Raw genomic sequence first — 19,416 nt, 5'->3', positions numbered from 1 at the left:
TAGAGAGGATGATTCTGGCTCCTGTTCATTATGACAATGCTACCAAGATCCAGCATGACTTTATTCGTTTAATGTTGGAAAACATCATTTGTGAGAACCAAAGTTCTTTCACTTCCAGTCAGGTATACATGAAAGTTATTTTTGCCTCTGGAATTGTGAATTAGCATTGTTAAAGAAATTATTTGGAGTTAGCATTTCCATTAGTTCAAAAATAGCTTACTTCTCAACTCCCCCACTCTTTTGTCCTGTGCATAAGAAGCTGTCCCCCCCCCCAAAACTGTGCAACGTGTTATACATTTGCTTGCTAAAAATTCTCTATTTTTAGTACTTTTGCAAATCTTTTGGACTTTGGCATCAGCTCTTCTGCTCTGTAAGGAATCTTGTTTAATTGTGGATCATTACTCAGCAATCCTAGTTCCATAACAAATCTGTAACCATATTATCAATTATTTTTTTCCTTTCACTTTAGTTTAGTTTTGTTGAGAGAGTGTAACTATGCAGGATTCACCCCTGTAGCACCTCCTGCTGGCTGTCTGGGAATTAGCTTGTTTTCCAGCTCCGGAGCACCCTCTGCAGGCCAGTGTCATCACTGCTGCTGGACCCTGGTGCCCCTTTGGCCGGGGGCTCTGCCCCAGCAGTATCCCCTCAGTCTCCAGGTCTCCCCTCCCCAGGGAACCCCTAACCCCCCAATGCCACCTTGCCTCAGTGCCTACTGCCAGTCATCATTTAACCCACACTCACTGGGACCAACTGTAGCCTGTAATGGCCACTCATCATTGGCAAGATGGGGTAGGACCTGCTGCCTTTGCCTATCCCCAGGCTGCTCCTTTGTAGTCCCAGAACCTGGTTTGGGCCCTGCAGTCTGGGGGGTTGTCAGGCTGGAGCTCCCCAGTCCCTCTTGCCTTTCCCCCAGCACTGCCCTACCTCAGGTCCCTGTTCAGCTCCCAGAAAGGCAAGTCCTTCCCTTAGAAAAGCTAGAGAAAGAATCTTAAACACCTGGCTCACTGGCCTTTTGTAGGGCCAGCTGCAACCTGATTGGGGCGTAGCCCCAGCTGTGGCTGCCTTCCCCATCAGCCTAACTGCTTCTCACAGCCCCAGCCCTCTCCCAGGGCTGGCTTTAACCCTTTCCAGGGCTGGAGCGGGTAACCACCCAGCTACAGAGAGTCTTATGATTAAAGAATACAACTAAGCCACATTACCGATTCTCGTCTTGGTTGTACTCCAGCCTTCCTGTGTGACTTTAGGAAAGTTTCTTAATCACTTTGTGCCTCAATTTTCTCATTTGTGAAATAGGAATAATGGTACCATACTACCACACATGGGCATTACAAGAATAAATTAATGTTCATAAAGAGATCTGAGATGTTTGTGTGAACAATGCTGAAAAAGTATTACTTTGTGTTCTGAGATACTATAGTGATGGGCATTTTAGATGCTAGGAATAGTATAATAACCAGAAAGGAGGAGAATATAATTTATAAGACAAAGGTGACAGATGAGGCTTATTGCAATGTTTTGCACCATTACTGTAGAATATTGAATGGTTTAATAAGGGATAAGCTATTCCTCTCATTCAGGAGTTGTGAAAAATGCTAAGGAAGAGTTAATTGCCTCAGCAGATGTATAGTAGATTCTAGGGATAAAATACAGACCAATGAGTAATGGGTCAATTTTACACTAACTTTTCCTACAAACAGAAGAGCCAAGAAGTATAACCAGCGAGAAAGAACCTTTGGATCCTTTATGGGATGATTTCCTGGGATGGTGGGTAGGAAATTGGTAAATTCCATATTTTTGAAGCATCCCTTTGGTGATTTGGAAGAGCTGAAAGTTCTTCTTGGGGACTTTCCTTAACTACAAATTAAATCCTTTAAAAATCTAAGTAAAATAAATTTGCTGCCAGTGACATTTCAGTCACTTCCAGTGGTGTTTGTCCTAGTCTGACTGCAATTTTACCCCTGCAGTTAGTTTACACAATTCAAAAATGAACAATCACACATCAAGAATCATTTTCTACAAATTGCTGCAGTATAATGTAAGTCTTTGTTCTGTAGTGTTTCCTAACTTGTGGCTTTATTTCTGTAACATTGCCAAAATAATGAAACCCTCTCATGTTGGCTCTTGCAATGGGTAACTCAAAAGGCTTGGAAGCTCACTTTGCTTTAGTTAATAACCTAGGAGTTCTACTATTTATCCAGTTTTTGTCTGAACTTAATATCTCTTTGATCTACAACAATGGTTCTTTGACATTATTATAATGCAAGCTACTTTTTTAAAGAGGGGAGACTCTCTCTCACACTCTCTCTCTTTCAACCTCTATTGACTACAATAGGCTTTGGATCTGACCCTTATTATAAATTTACCATTTTAAAAGGGAAAACTGTTGGTTGAATCCCCAGCAAAGACCAGGAAGTACTGAGCTGCCTCTCAAGAGATGCCAGTCCTTTTCAGTTAGACAGACAAAATTGTCTGCCTTTCTCTTGCATCCTTTTTTCCTAGCAGTAGCATTGGCTTTTCATGAGGAATCATGATAGCAAGGGCTCTAGCAGGGGTAATCATTTATTTTTTGTCAAGGTCTACATTTCTTGGTCAAGGTATAGTCGAAGTCCAGACTCCAGAGAAAATAATGATAATACTAAATGAAAACAAGTAAATAAAAATATTTGGGGGTCTGTTCAAAAGCGTCTGGTAGTCCAGATTTGGTCTGCAATTTGCCTATTGACTGCCCCTGTGCTATTATGTGAGATCAAGATATAATGTACTACCCCTGTACTATAATGTGAGATCAAGATATCATTGGCTATATGGGTCCCTAGTCCCCAACTGATAGGGGAAAAACAAAACCGTATTTGATACAGGATCTGGCAAATCCCCAAAAAGTGGATTAATCACATACCTAGATGAAGGTCACAGCTGGATAACTGTGTATTTGTGCTTTTAGAGCAGTGGTTCCCAAACTTGTTCAGCTGCTTGTGCAAGGAAAGCCTCTGCCGGGCCGGGCCGGTTTGTTTACCTGCCGCATCCGCAGATTTGGCCAGTCGTGGCTCCCAGTGGCTGTGGTTCTCTGCTCCAGGCCAATGGGGCTGCTGGAAGCGGCGGCCAGTACGTCACTCGGCCCGCGCCGCTTCCAGCAGCTCCCATTGGCCTGGAGCAGCGAACTGCAGCCAGTGGGAGCCACGATCGGCTGAACCTGCGGATGTGGCAGATAAACAAACCGGCCCAGCCCGGCTTTCCCTGAACAAGCGGCGGAACAAGTTTGGGAACCATTGTTTTAGAGACTGGAACAAGTGGGGCTGATTCATCACTGTTCAAAGCTGCTTGCAAAGCCAACATAAGTCCTCTTAATTGGGCCCCTGCATGGCAATTATGACAGCTTAATCCAAGATCACACCTCATCCTCTTCCATACTTATGTTTGAGGAGAGAAAAACAAAACAACAATTTTGGAAAAGAGGTTAAGATGTGCTTACTGCTTAAATAATATTTCAAAAGAACAGAATAATCACTGAAAGGTACTGGTACAGCCATGAAATAAATGTAACTACTAACATTTTATTTACTGGAGTGAACAATAAAAACATTTCGTTTTCCAGGTGTCTACAGTTCTAGAATTTGGTCGCATCGTAATTTACACTACCAGCCTTCGTGTGGTGAGAACCACGTTTGAAAGATGCGAGCTAGTAAGAAAGATCTTCCAAAATCACAGAGTGAAATTTGAAGAAAAAAACATTGCTCTGAACAGCGATTATGGAAAAGAACTAGAAGAAAGATGCAGGAGGGTGTGTGAAATCCCATCACTACCTGTTGTCTTTATTGATGGCCAATATCTTGGGGTAAGTTCTGCACAAGTTTAAATTTCACTCTGTAGTGTGTGTGTGTAGATGCTAACCGATAAGAATGGGAAATTATTTTCTTTTATTGTTTGTATTACAGGAGCAATCAAGGATTGGGGCCCTATTGTGCTAGGCTCTGTACACATACACAGCGAAACATGGTCCCTGTCCCAAAGAGCCCACAGTCTAGTTACTACAAGATGCAACAGGTGGATAAAACAAACAGGGAAAAGTTGGGGGGCATGCTTAAGTAACAGACAAGTGAACAAGTTATGCTTAGCCTCTGATTTTTCACTCTACTTCAATAGCTCAGCATTTTCAGCAAGTAGGTGATACAAAAAAGGAATTGTAGCATTCATTTATCCTTTTCCAAGGGCATTCAGAACTGTCAGAGACCAGTCAGATGTAAAGCCCCAGGGGTTTTTTGTGGAGGGGGGATGGGGAGAAAAGGATGTATGTAAAATATGCAAAGGGGCTGGTTGAATGATATTTTGCAAGTTAAAGTAGAACTTATCGAATAATTTATCTTCATATGAAACATTTGATTAATTTTATCTTCCATTATTCATTCATCTTAGAGATCTGATTGAAGAAATTGAGTTTTATATCCATTTAATCAATTTCACATTTTTTTATAATATTATATTTCTCCCCTTCATTTGGCCAGTTCTAATGTGGTGGCAGGTTTAAGAATTAGATTTTTATTTGCTTCATACTCTGTGAAGATTTACTTATGATGATGATGACATTTGTATGTAGTTCTTTAAGAAAATACCAATTGTTTTATTATAAACTATGTAGCGATGACAAGTTTCAGAGTAGCAGCTGTGTTAAAGTCTGTATCCACAAAAAGAAAAGGAGGACTTGTGGTACCTTAGAGACTAATAAATTTATCTGAGCATAGCTGTAGCTCACGAAAGCTTATGCTCAAATAAACTTGTTAGTCGCTAAGGTGCCACAAGTACTCCTTTTCTTTTTAAGTAGCGATGTCATTGCAGCGAATTGATGCATTTACCCTACTCTAAAACACTTTTGTATTTTGCAACAAAATATTCTATGGCTTTCCTTTGGTGGTATGAATGGTGAACGGCCTTACAACCACTGTCCCACTAATATGAGTGTGGTGTAACTATTGTGCATCTGTTACCAGAACAAGCCTCTAGTGTTTCCCCATCTTGCAGAGGTCAGCACTCCTAAAGGGTAGGCATTAATAATATCTTTTTAAAGACCAATAAGCCAGCAATTTAGCTTTTTGAAGACTAAATTTAGCTTTTCCTTTTCTAGGCTATGTAACAATACTACATTCACAGTATTCTCATTTTGTGGCAAGGTTCCCAGCCGTATGAACATGTCTGACTACTGCCTGTTGCAATGGGTGAGATCATCTGTCCAACAGTAGGATCCTGTGGATGTGTAAAGATGAATACTTGACTCTGTTCCCTACCCGCCCCCAGCCCCTTATGAAAAAACTGCAGCTTGGAGTTGGATTAATTCCTCTGTGCTGGGAAAACCCTCCTCAAAGATGGCGGAGGAGATGTGGGTTGGGTCATTAACTTTATGAGGGATAATGAGCAAGGAAAGGGACTCATTCTGTAGGCTAAACAGGGTCAAGAGATGTCCTTGAGTTTGCCATTTTCGCTTGGGCCTCTTATTTCTTGTAAACCCACTCTTTTCAGACAAAAAGAAAAGAAGTACTTGTGGCACCTTAGAGACTAACAAATTTATTAGTCTCTATGGTGCCACAAGTACTCCTTTTCTTTTTGCGGATACAGACTAACATGGCTCCTACTCTGAAATCTTTTCAGACAGTAGTTACTGTTGCCACACAACCCCCTGCTTCATTAAAAGGTTGTAATAAGTTGTTATTTGTCTTTATATAAAGTGATATAAGCCTGTGTCTACTCCCTGAAACAAGCAACATGCATTTTAATATGAACAAATGCAAGGTCATGCATCCAAGAACCAAGACTGTAAGTCATATTTCCAGGATGACGGATTGTATCATCCAAAACAGTGACTCCGGAAAGGACCTATAGGTCATAGTGAATAACCAACTGAACACGAGCTGGTATGGCTACGAGGGTGTACACAGAGGATGTAGAGTCATAGCAGGAAGGTGGTATTATGTCTATATTTGGTGAGATCATTTCTGGAATATCATGTCATGTCTGGTCTCCACATTTTAAAAAAAGATGTTGAAAAATTGGAAAGGGTTGAAAAAAAAAAAAAAGTTACCCCAAGAATTATTCCAGGTCTAGAAAGCCTGCCTTACCATGAGAGATTTAAGAAGCTCAACCCGATTATATTATCAAAGACAAGGTTAATAGGTAACTTGATCATAGCCTATTAATGCCTCCATTGAGAATATTTCTGATAGCAGAGAGCTATTTAACTTAGCAGACAAAGGCATAATAAGATTCAATGGCAGGAAGTTGAAGCAAGATAAATTCAAACTGAAAGTAAGATACAGCAATGGTAATTAATATTAGAACAATTTATCCAGGAATGCAGTGGATTATTCATATTAATATCAGCCAGTTTTTAAAAAGACATGCTTTAGTTCAGTGAGAAATTAGGGTCTTTGTTATGCAGGAGGTCAGACTTGATGATCATAAAGACAGGTTTCAGAGTAGCAGCTGTGTTAGTCTGTATTCGCAAAAAGAAAAGGAGTACTTGTGGCACCTTAGAGACTAACCAATTTATTTGAGCATAAGCTTTCGTGAGTGAGCTGTAACTCACGAAAGCTTATGCTCAAATAAATTTGTTAGTCTCTAAGGTGCCACAAGTACTCCTTTTCTTTTTGATGATCATAAAGGTACCCTTGGGCCTTATAATCTACAGATCAATGATACTACAAGTGTTGCCTTCATAAACTGATAAATCCAGCAGTAACTGCTGAATCTTGGTCTCCTGCAATTGTTTAATGGCAATCTGAGAAACAGATATTCTATACACGGGAGCTTGCTGGGCTACCTCTTACAGATACTTTACTCTTCCATGGAGATGACCAGTGTTTCATAAACTACAGTTTGTGAACTGTGGGTAATACTAAGCATCACTTGCTATGCCACACACATCCCATTCAGCCTTCTAAAAGGAGTCAATATGCACTCACCTGTGGCATGAAGATACTAGGCCAAAAATCAAAGAAGTTACCCTGGATTAATGACAGCATAAGTGAGACCAGAATTTTGCACAATGACCTTAATAAAATAAACATCTTCAGTGAATAACAGGACTTGGTGCACTCAAGCTCCCCTTATATTTCTTTTCTCACTGACAGATTTGACATTAGTACAAATGTTCTCTCATTTTCTGGATGGGGATAAACTTGCCGAAAGCCAAGCAAATAGTAAGAATGTATATGAAAAAAGAGTGTCATTTTAAGGTGTTATAGAATCTGAACCCAACAGTCAAGCCGGCAATCCAGAGAGATGGACCAAACCAAGAAAGAATATGCTTTTTTTGGCAGAGGAGTCAGTCTTTACTCTACTAACGTAAAAGCAGAGTTATAGACTGAAGAACAAGATTTCCTAGAATACAGGGGGATGTTTTACCAACGCAACTAACTACCACACCAAGAGATGTCATGTTAAAGGTGTTTCTTCTACTATTATGGAAGTATTCATAACTAGAGCGAGGTGAAATTTTTCAAACAAATTTTTTTCTGAGAAAAATGAAGACTCAAGTCAACCAAAACATTTTGTAAATTTATGTCAAATTCACTGAATTGTTTTGACTGGAAAAAATCCAAAACAAGGTTCTGTAAAAATAGAAACATTGGCATTTGCAAAATAAAATATTGTATTTTTTCAACTCTTATACTTTTATTTTGAATTTTTCTTTATTTTAAAAAAACACTTTAGAACTAGAAATCAAACCATTTTGTTTTGGGTTGAACAAAACATTTATTTTATTTTATTATTTTTTGGAACTGCCACTGAACTGAAAAATCAGTTATTTGCACAGCTCTATTCACAACTATACACTTTCCTCCCAAAGACAGCGATGGATTTAATCTAAACTCAAATGCACTTTCACTGCAGTGTGGTGGAGGGTAGAGAGTGATGATTCTGTTTTAGTGACATTTGTTCTCACTTCATCTTTTCAAACTTTTAATAAATCCCAACCATACAGCAGCAGATTTATTTCACTAAAGTTCCATTAAAATATAATATTATTTTTCCTTATCATTACTGGTCGATAAAAATAGTTTTGTGTGAATGATAGCTCTCTTTAAACTAGAGACAGTCTGAAAAACCAAATGAAAAATAAATGAATGCACATATCAATGAGATAGGGGATAAAGTTGAAAGGAAATTCAGAGACAGCTTTAGGCCCAGATCCTGCATCAGGGTCCCAGATCATGACATGATCTTCATGTATCTACAATCAACATACCTCATTCACATCACACTCTAACTTAGTGTATATAGAAAGACATGCATGTCACTAAATTCCCATACAGACACTGTCAGCTAGTCCTTGCTCAGAGAGAGACAACATCTGCAATTCTCCTCATGCAAGTAAGGCATATGGTGCATTGGCAGGACAGTGTAGGAAAGCTTCCACCTTATGTCCCTGAACTATGCCTCTTGCCAATTCTCTTAGACCAAATCCTTAGGGAGTTAGGTCCTAACCTCAGGCAAAACTCTCATTGAACCATTGCTAAACAAGGACTTCAAAGTGTGTGACTTACTCCTTACTTTCCTGTACATTAAAACTCAGTCTGACTGAAGAAAAATTAAAAGAAAATAATTATTTAAGACAATGCACCTCAGGACCCCTTTTCATGTATGCCTTTTGTTTGCCATTTCTGTGCAAAACCGTTAATACAAGCATTAAGTGCTGTGGCTTACATTTAAATCCACACTAATATTAGGTTAATGTTAGATTACTAATGGATGATAGCATCTATTCATCCAACAAGATAGCTTTCCTCTCACTAGAAATTCTTCACACTGTGAGATAGTTCTTTAATTGTGGGATAGAGAAGGATTTACTCAAAAAACAAACAAAAATGAAACAGGTAGAAGGGCAGGCTTTTTACTTTAGTGGATTTAAGGGTCTAAGATGAATAACCTGATTATTTGGATCATAATTCTAGATCCTGCTAGTAAACCCAGCACTTGAAGTTAGTTTATTTCAGTTCTTCATACTGAAGTAGTCTCAGAGACCCCTGTACTGCAATAGTCTGAAGATAGAGCCAGAGGTGCTGTAACTAGAGGTGTGGGGGTGCAGTAACACCCCCTGGCTTGAAGTGGTTTCCATCATATACAGGGTTTACAGTTTGTTTCAATGGCTCTCAGCACCCCCACTATACAAATTGCTCCAACACCCTGGAAAGAGCGAGTGCACACTCAGTGAAAGAGCTCCCATTAACATAAAAATGGTGTCTATGGAATAGGTACAATTAAATCTATTTTAGCATGCTACCTACATAGGGCTAGATCAGGGGTTCTCAAACTTCATTGCACTGCAGCCCCCTTCTGTTAACAAAAATTACTACACGACCACAGGATGGGTGACCGAACCTTGAGTCCGCTCAAGCCCCACTGCTGCGGGTGGTGGGGCCAAAGCCAAACCCCAACCCCGACTGTCCCAGGTGGTGGGGGGCCAAAGCTGAAGCCCGAGGGCTTCACCCCCAGGCAGAGGGCCTATAACCTTGAGCCCTGCTGCCCTGGGCGGTAGGGCTTGGGCTTGAGCTTTGGCCCTGGGCCCCAGCAAGTCTAAGACAGCCTTAGCGACCCCATTAAAATGGGGTTCCAACCCACTTTGGGGTCCCAACACACAGTTTGAGAACCACTGGGCTAGATCATGCTTTTAGCATGGAGCCCATGCTAAGGGGGTGCTAGGGAGCTGTACTACCCGCAGAGGACTGGGTGTGGGAGTAATGAATAAGTAACTACACTTATTTAAAGGGTGTTACATTCAGCTGGTACATGTAGGAGGAGGAGGGAGGCTTATGGTTGTGTCATCTTTCAGCTTGTCATCACAACCCACTCTCTGTCCCTGATGCACATGCATACAGGGGAGTAGTCTATGCCTGTGTCCATCAGGAACTGTGTCTGTGTGCTACCCTGAGTACTAGAGCTGTAATTATGGATAGCCCTTATGTTGGCCTCAGAAGGGGCAGAATACTTACTTCTTACCACCCCAGTGCAGCTGCATAAGTGCAGGGCATAATCTAGCCCATAGCCTGTGTCATTGATACAGATGTTATGAAAAGCAGCTATCATGATAACACAGTAGCTGACCTAAACAATGGAGCCTTAATTTTTATTCTTAGAGTCCCAGGTCCACAATATAGATTAGCTCCTTGTAAAATATTCTTACATTTCATTTTTAGTTCAGAATAGAACTGTCAAGCAACTAAAAAAATTAACCGTGCTTAATCGTACTGTTAAACAATAATAGAATACTATTTATATTAATATTTTTGGATGTTTTCCACATTTTTAAATATACTGATTTCAATTACAACACAGAATATAAAGTGTACAGGGCTCACTTTATATTTATTAAAAATATTTGTAGTGTTAAAAGAAAAGAAATAGTATTTTTCAGTTCACTCAGTACAAGTATTGTAGTACAATATCTTTACCATGAAAGTTGAACTTACAAATGTAGAGTTATGTACAAAAAATAACTGCATTCAAAAATAAAACAATGTAAAACTTTAGAGCCTATAAGTCCACTCAGTCCTGCTTCTTGTTCAGCCAATCGCACAGACAAACAAGTTTTTTACATTTGCAGGAGATAATGCTGCCCGCTTCTTGTTGACAATGTCAACTGAAAGTGAGAACAGGTGTTTGCATGGCACTGTTGTAGCTGGTGTTGCAAGATATTTACATGCCAGATGCACTAATGATTCATATGTCCCTTCATACTTCAACCACCATTCCAGATGACATGTGTCCATGCTGATGATGGCTTCCGCTTGATAACGATCCAAAGCAGTGCAGACTGACGCATGTTCACTTTCATCATCGGAGTCAGATGCAACCTACTGAAGGCTGATTTTCTTTTTTGGTGGTTCGGGTTCTTTAGTTTCCGCATCTGACTGTTGCTCTTTTAAGACTTCTGAAAGCATGCTCCACACCCCGTCCCTCTCAGATTGTAGATGCCACTTCAGATTCTTAAATCTTCGGTCGAGTGCTGTAGCTATCTGTAGAAATCTCACATTGATACCTCCTTTGCGTTTCGTCAGATTTGCAGTGAAATTGTTCTTAAAACAAACAACATGCTGGGTCATCATCTGAAACTGCTATAACATGAAATATATGGCAGAATGCAGGTAAAACACAGAGCAGGAGACAGACAATTCTCCCTCAAGGAGTTCACTCACAAATTTAATTAACGCATTTTTTTTTAAATGAGCATCATCAGCATGGAAGCATGTCCTCTGAAATGGTGGCTGAAGCATGAAGGCGCATGTGAATGTTTCGCATGATTAATTTATTTTGGGTTAATCACATGAGTTAACTGCGATTATTCGACAGCCCTAGTTCAGACTAATCAGAAAAAAGCATATTAAAGACTTTAAAACTATTGCTAACTACTGTATCATTAAAAAAAGATGCAGTAATGTGAATTTCTGGTTTGCAGCTGGGATGATAAAGTTTTAGCTGAATGCAAGCTGAAATATAAACCCTTTCAAACCTGTGTTCATAATGGAAAGCATGTCAAATTTTGAATTATACTGTTGTGACAGTAGCTTTACACTACAATCCAGTATCAAAGTAGCATAAAATAGGAACCACGGAAATGGTTTTCACCAATAGATATTTCTATTCTAAATAGAAATAAACTGTAATCATCTCAGGGCTTGTCTAGATTTAGGGAATTTGCACTGATGTATCTAACATCAGTGGAATAGTAAATCCTTAAATGTTGCTACATTGCATGGTAAATCACAGCAGTGCAACCTGTGTCTTCTACCAGTGCAGTGCATTTATATCAGGGGTTTGCACTGGTGTACTCATGAGTTTAGCTCCTCCCACCTCATATAGATAGGCCTCAGCAAACACTATTGTATTTGTTGGCAAATGTTGGCTTTGTAGCAACAGTCACTTGTGTGACTGGGATGTTCATGTGTCAGATTTTGCCAGTCTTACCCACACTGAATAGCACCCTCCCCCAGTCATCCCAGTGAACTGAAGGGGTGGTGCGTTCAAGCTAAAGGTGTAGTGGGAGTGGCTCATAGAAGTCCCTGTGTAGGCGTCACAGAGGGCCATGGAACAGTCTTTGAAGCAGCTATTCCATCAGCCCATCATCTGTAGTAGATTTCAATAGGACAACTCATGGAGGAAGGCACTACTCACCATGAACAAAGGTGGCAGAGTTGAGTGCACAGTCAGCTTTGCTTCTGTAACTAACCACAGCCAGATATATATTGCCTCTCCTTTTCAATTCCTGTAAATGTGAAATAATGGAATAGCAATCCGTTGTTAAATAAGTGTTGGCTAAAATATTCATATGTTGTCATTTGAAGAGATAAAATACTTAATTATAAACTGTGTCGCTGAATAACAGCCCATAGCTATAGCAGAGAAATTACCCACAGCATCTGGTGTGTCTGCCTGAGAGAGAAAAAAAATGCCATTCCTCGGCAAAAGTTAAAGCAAAACAACTTTATGCTGGGAATCTAAGTTGGGCGGGCAGGCATGAGGAATCTTCCCCAATGCTAGATACAAGCAGATCCTCAGCTGGTGTAAGAATTGTCATAGCTCCAATTACTTTAATGGAACTATGACAATTTATACCATCTGAGGATCTGTAGAACACCTGTGCCTCCACTCTGTTGTCCCAGTCAACTAATAGGTTGTAGAAGTAATTGGGGACCCGTATACTCCCATGCACAAGGGTTTCAGTTCTGTGTTTCCACCTAGTGGCATAACCACCAGCCACTCACTGACTCCTCCTCTGGGCTGATCTTTCACCACACTCCCATCCCAGCTGCCACAGAAACAGTATCATGGAGTAGAGTCCCATGGTGTGTGCACTGAGTCCCTCTGTTTGGCCTGCACATGGCCTGCCTCCCTGTTCTGTAGAACAACATATATTTGTCTGCATTCAGGGCCTTCCCAGCCCCCACAGGGGACTTGGGGAGGGAGGTGGGGCACGGTGCAGGTAGGGGAGAAGCAGCATTTGGCCATGGAGAACAGGATACCAGTATGTGACACTCCAACATATTGTCAGTTGAACTAAGTGTGTGTTCAGATATGCACATACAGAAGCCTCTTATCCAGAGTACTTTGTATTTGGTGCAATGACAGTAACTACTGAGCTACAGGAGAGACAGAGTTGCCTAGTAGCTAGAGAATTGGACTGGGACTCAGAATTCTACTCCTGGCTCTGCCACCAGTTGCCTTCTGGGTGACTCTGGGAAAGTTGCTTGAATGCCTTGTGCTTCAGTTTCTGCATCTGTGAAATGGGAATAGTGAGGTTTAGCTACTTTGTAAAGCACCTTGAGCACTACAGATTAAGTGCTATGTAAGAGCTAGGTATTATTATTCAAGACACTCATAGCTACATAAGTTAAATGCAAAACATTCAAATTGGACCCTCAATTAGTTGCAAAAAGAAAAAAAAACAGAAAATAAAAAGTTTTACATCTTCTTTGGCATGTTCATTTTGTTTGTACTAATCTCTGAACATTTACTTTCAGAAAGAAAAATGAGAAACTATTTCATTACTACTCTGATTCAGATGACAGAAATCTCCAAAGGCCTAATGTACTAGGGCTTCATTATTATTATTCACTACAGAGTTTTGACTTCAATGTTGTTACAGAATTTTCATTGTCCGTACTCACTCTTATTAGGAATGTTATGTCTGAATTCAATACTCACCTGCCAGAATAGTTGAAATACAGTTTCCCCGATATCATTTAGCTACATTCTCTGATGCAGTGTATATTTATATAATTGTATTTTTGACATATAAGACATTTTCTATTCTGCCAGGAAGTGCATAATGTAAAATAAGGCGAAAACAGTCTCTATAATTAAGTTGCATAGAATGGAACATATAGTAAGAAGATATGTGTGTGTGTATATATATATATATATATATATATATATATATATATATATATATATATATATATATATATATATATATTATATACACATACAGATAAATCGGAAGTTGCCATACAAACTGTGAGAGGCTAATTAGTTAAAATGAGCTTTTATCAGCAGGAGAAAAAAACTTTTGTAGTGAAAATCAAGATGGCCTATTTAGACAGTTGACAAGAAGGTGTGAGGATACTTAACATGGGGAAATAGATTCAATATGTGTAATGACCTAGCCACTCCCAGTCTCTATTCAAACCCAAGTTAATGGTATCTAGTGGTGGCAATTTTGCAACAGAAAAGCTTCAAAAACAGACTCCAAGGAGAAACTGCTGAGCTTGAATTAATATGCAACCTAGATACCATTAACTTGGGTTTGAATAGAGACTGGGAGTGGCTGGGTCATTACACATATTGAATCTATTTCCCTAAGTTAAGTACCCCCACACCTTCTTGTCAACTGTCTAAATGGACCATCTTGATTGTCACTACAAAGGTTTTTTTCTCCTACTGATAATAGCTCATCTTAACGAATTAGCCTCTCACAGTTTGTATGGCAACTTTCACCTTCTCTGTATGTATATACATCTTCTTACTATATGTTCCATTCTATGCATCCGATGAAGTGGGCTGTAGCCCATGAAAGCTTATGCTCTAATACATTTGTTAGTCTCTAAGGTGCCACAAGTACTTCTGTTCTTTTTGCGGATATAGACTAACACGGCTGCTACTCTGAAACCTATAATTAAGTTGTGGTGAATTCCCAAGAAAAATGCAATATAGAGTTCAATAACCAACCCTGGACAGCTTTTCAGGAACTTGAGTTGGTTATTTTCACCTTTCAGCCATCCTAAGGTTCATCTCATAACAAAAATACTTCACGTGAACAAAATTCAATCTTTTCTTCAACCTAGTTACATTTCCAAGAGTAAACCCTCAGGTAATTCCAGTCCCCTCAATGGTAAATCTGCTGTGTTTTTTCTTTTTGCTAATAGGGAGCTGAGAAAATTCTGTCAATGAATGAATCAGGGGAGCTGCAGGATCTCTTAACCAAAATTGAGGTAATTGTATTTTTACAAACTCTCTGGAGAAACTACAAATGGAAGTTGTGCTGTTAAAATTAAATTATTTGCTAGGTATTTCCTTTCTTTCTGTTTTAAACTGATCACAAATCCTGTTTTTCAAAACCAACAACTACTTAATGTTACAAACCAGCAAAGATTCCAGCCCCATCAGAACGGATTGCCACTATGCCAAACTCAACAGTCCACATCCATTGTACCTGAATTTGACAGGGAGAAGACCCAAGACATTTATCCTCTGTAAGACCTATTTATGCAATCTCCATGATTTGAGCTGGGACAAATCCAGCATAAGGAGTCTGATATTTAATCAGACAGCAAATTCTTTGATCCTGATAGAAGAGAAACACAATGGTGAACACAACAAAAAGCAACATCCAACACAGTACAACTGAAAAAGAGACCAAACCATCTCCACTCAACAAATGGGTGTTCCTGAGGGAACTTAGCAGTAGTAGCAGTTAGGGTAGCAGAATGCCCCTCACTCCTCCATCCACTGGCCACCTCTGGGCTCAAAAGGACTGGCCAGTGAGACAGCTTTACATGCAGTTAAGCTGTGTTTGTAGGCGGAGCCTCTAGCATCCTTCTCCAGAAGGATGGGTGGTTAAAGCCCTGGTCTGGGACCAACGAGATAGGGGTTTAATTCCCAGCTCTATCACAGAGTTCATGTGTGATTTCTTGCAAGTCAAGCTTGGTTTCTCCTTTCCCCATCAGTAAAACAGATATACTTCTTTTCTCCCGCTCTTTGCCTGTCCTATCTGCTTAGAATGTAACCTCAGTCTCTTACTATGTGTATGTACAGCACCCAGCACAATGGGTGTCCTGATCTTTGTAGGGGCCATTAAGTGCCACTAAAGTACAAATAATAAATAGCAGGCTAGAGCAGACTATGATCATAACTGTACACAGAGTACATCCACTGATGTGTTAATACCAGTTTATTTTCATGGTCTAGAATGAAACAAATTACAGAGATGGCTTTGCCGGAAATCAGCTATAAGGTTCAGTCATGACTCATTTTCACTGAAGATCCAGAACACAGGAACTCACTATATGCAGTCCAGTCTTTCAGCAAGTCCAGTTCAGTTCTTTCAAGGCAAAGCTAGACCTCCCCTCCCAAAATCCAACTTTTTCAAAGGGTTACATCTAGAGCTGACAAGTGATTAAAAAAATTAATTGTGATTAATCATGCTGTTAAACAATAATAGAATACCATTTATATAAATATTTTGGGGTAAGTACTTTGAAGTAAGCCAGTATGGGCCAGTACGGCATACCAGTAAAAGGTGGCCTCCAGTACTGGCCAGTAACCAGCTGACTTTAATGTTGCTGCCCCTTTTGTGCCCCCCATCGGCAATGCTGCTGGGTTCCTACCAACAGGGCTGCTGACGGGGGGGGGGGGGTGGGTCCTTAAAGCGCTGCCATGGCAAAGGACCCTGCTTAAAGTGCTGCTGTGGCAGCACTTTAATGTCGTTGCCCCTTTTGCCCTCCTGGGCTGCCGAAAGCGATTTAAAAGCGCCCGGGGCTCCAGCTGCCACTGCTGCTACCGTGGCAGTGGCCAGAGCCCCGGGCCCTTTAAATGGCAGCTGGAGCCCCGGGCCGCGTGGGCCAGGCAGTGCAGATGGGCTGGCTGGGGGATGCTGACCCTCAGCCCTGCCCCTTCCCCCCGAGGGCCCGCCCCTTCCCAGGGCCAGAGCCGGCCCCCATACCAGTAAGTCTTCGGCTTTACTTTCACCCCTGGGTGTTTTCCACCTTTTCAAATATATTGATTTCAATTACAACACAGAATATACAAAGTTTACAGTGCTCACTTTATATTTTTTTATTATAAATATTTGCACTGTAAAAACAAAAGAAATAGTATTTTTCAATTCACTTAATACAAGTACTGTAGTGCAATCTCTTTATCATGAAAGTTGAACTTACAAATGTAGAATTATGTACAAAAAATAACTGCATTTAAAAATGTCCCTCCATGCTTCAACCACCATTCCAGAGGACATACATCCATGCTGATGACGGGTTCTGCTCAATAACCATCTAAAGCAGTGCAGACCAGCACATGCTCATTTTCATCATCTGAGTCAAGATGCCACCAGCAGAAGGTTGATTTTCAATTATGGTGGTTCGGGTTCTGTAGTTTATACATCAGAGTGTTGCTCTTTTAAGACTTCTGAAACCATGCTCCACACCCCGTCCCTCTCAGATTTTGGATGGCACTTCAGATTCTTAAACCTTGGGTTGAGTGCTGTACTGTCTTTAGAAATCTCACATTGGTATCTTCTTTGCATTTTGTCAAATCTGCAGTGAATTGTTTTTAAAATGAACAACATACTGGGTCATAATCTGAGACATGCTATAACACAGAGCCGGAGACATACAATTCTCCCCCAAAGAGTTCAGTCACAAATTTAATTAACTAATTTTTTTTTAAATGATCATCATCAGCATGGAAGCATGTCCTCTGGAATGGTGGCTGAAGCATGAAGGGGCATATGAATGTTTAGCATATCTGGCAAGTAAATACCTTGCAATGCTAGCTGCAAAAGTGCCATGTGAACGTCTGTTCTCACTTTCAGGTGACACTGTAAATAAGAAGCGGGCAGCATTATCTCCTGTAAATGTAAACAAACTTGTTTCTCTTAGCGATTGGCTGAACAAGAAGTAGGACTGAGTGGACTTGTAGGCTCTAAAGTTTTACATTGTTTTGTTTTTGAATGCAGTTATGTAACAAAAAAAATCTACATTTGTAAGTTGCGCTTTCACGATAAAGAGATTGCACTACAATACTTGTATGAGTTGAATGGAAAAATACTATTTCTTTTGTTTATCATTCTTACAGTGCAAATATTTGTAAACAAAATGATTTAAAGTGAGCACTGTATTCTGTGTTGTAATTGAAATCTATATATTTGAAAATGTAAAAGAACATCCAAAATATTTAATAAATGTCAATTGGTATTCTATTGTTTAACAGTGTGATTAATACTGAGATTAATCATGATTAATTTTTTTTAATCGTGATTGTTTTTTATTTAATCGCATGAGTTAACTCTGATTAATTGACAGCCCTAGTTACATCCCTTCACTAAGTGTTGCTAGGTGGCACACCATTGCTTTTTCACATGATGCCAGAAATAGAAATTTTAGGAATTTAATTATAAGAATGTGGTTCTCTTTTAATTTTGGAGTTAGTTGCAAAAATATCCATATAAGTAAAAAGGTTAGTATCATAAGCTGCCACAGAAAATGTGGGCATTGCTAGATATGAAAAATGAATTTTGCTATAAACACTTCCCCACAGAGACTAATCAAAAATAGGAATTGCTTGCTGAATGAGACAGTGGTAAAAGCCACTTTTGTGAGATGCAGGGAAAAACAAGAAGGATTTCACATTACCTCTAAGTTTGACTTTCTATACCCTGACAAGAATTCAAAAGCTCGCTTTGCCTTTGGCTAACATTGGTATATGCTGGATCGGCTTCTTCAGCATGATAATTCTTACACACACACACACAGAGGGATGATCTAATGGCCAAATTGAGGTCAGGAAGTTATGTTTTCCCACAGCATTTTGGCTGAGATCTTTTTCTGCAGCTTTGTGTAGAGATTATATATCTCAGAATCAGGTAGGCATTTTACATACCACTGATTTATTTATCTAGTTTTGCATGTATACTTATGTAGCACGTCTATCAAACATACAGCAAACATTTTAAGCACAGAAGCTTTCCACAAGTCTTTCCCAAGCATTAGAAGGTTGAGCCCCAAGATAAAACTAATCATGCCCCTCTACAACCTTGCCATGTTATCAGTGCAGCATTTGGGAAGCTTATGCTGTCATTGGTCTGGACCACTCCCTTGCCCTCACCCAGCTTCAGGGGCATATCTCATGCTGCTCCATGCAGCATATCAGATACATTAGGAAACAAGAATTTAAGAGATTCTTGGGCCAGATCCTCAACTGAAATGAACTGACATTGACTTCAAAGGAACTGTACTGACTTATACCAGCTAGGGATCTGCCTTTCCTCATCCTTTCGCTTTTTACGTGGCTATGCACACTGATCTGCATTACTGGTAGACAACTACTTTTTTGGACAGTTTTGCATCACTTCTGTTGCATTTGATGAAATTACAAAAAAGCAGTATGTTCGCTGTACATATTTTAGCATAATTTACTAATTATTTAAGTATGATACCTCTGGGAAATACTAACAGGGATTGTATATATAACTGCCTTTCTTCTGTAAATGAACCCTAAAAGCCTTCACTCAACACAGCAGCTCTAAAAAAGCCCACACACCTGTGCTACTGTAAGTACTTGCTATATGTCATTTCTCTCAAGTAAAACTCCAGGATGATCATTAAATTAAGGGTGATGTTTTCATTAAAGGAGATTTAAGTCTGCTTCTTAAATCTC

General features: G+C 39.8%; 1 protein-coding gene across 1 annotated transcript in view; it reads left to right on the top strand.

The window, feature by feature from the left end:
* Positions 1-19,416, top strand: part of GRXCR1 (glutaredoxin and cysteine rich domain containing 1) — a 61,273-nt gene that overhangs the window by 40,547 nt on the left and 1,310 nt on the right. The window contains exons 3-4 of the mRNA XM_073340109.1: positions 3,603-3,832; positions 14,907-14,972. Of these exons, the coding sequence (XP_073196210.1) occupies positions 3,603-3,832; positions 14,907-14,972 (296 nt within the window). The remainder of the gene's footprint in view (positions 1-3,602; positions 3,833-14,906; positions 14,973-19,416) is intronic.

This window comes from Lepidochelys kempii, chromosome 4 (genome assembly GCF_965140285.1).
Source record: "Lepidochelys kempii isolate rLepKem1 chromosome 4, rLepKem1.hap1, whole genome shotgun sequence".
NCBI classification, from domain to species: domain Eukaryota; kingdom Metazoa; phylum Chordata; order Testudines; family Cheloniidae; genus Lepidochelys; species Lepidochelys kempii.
This window is presented reverse-complemented; position numbering and strand designations above follow the sequence as displayed.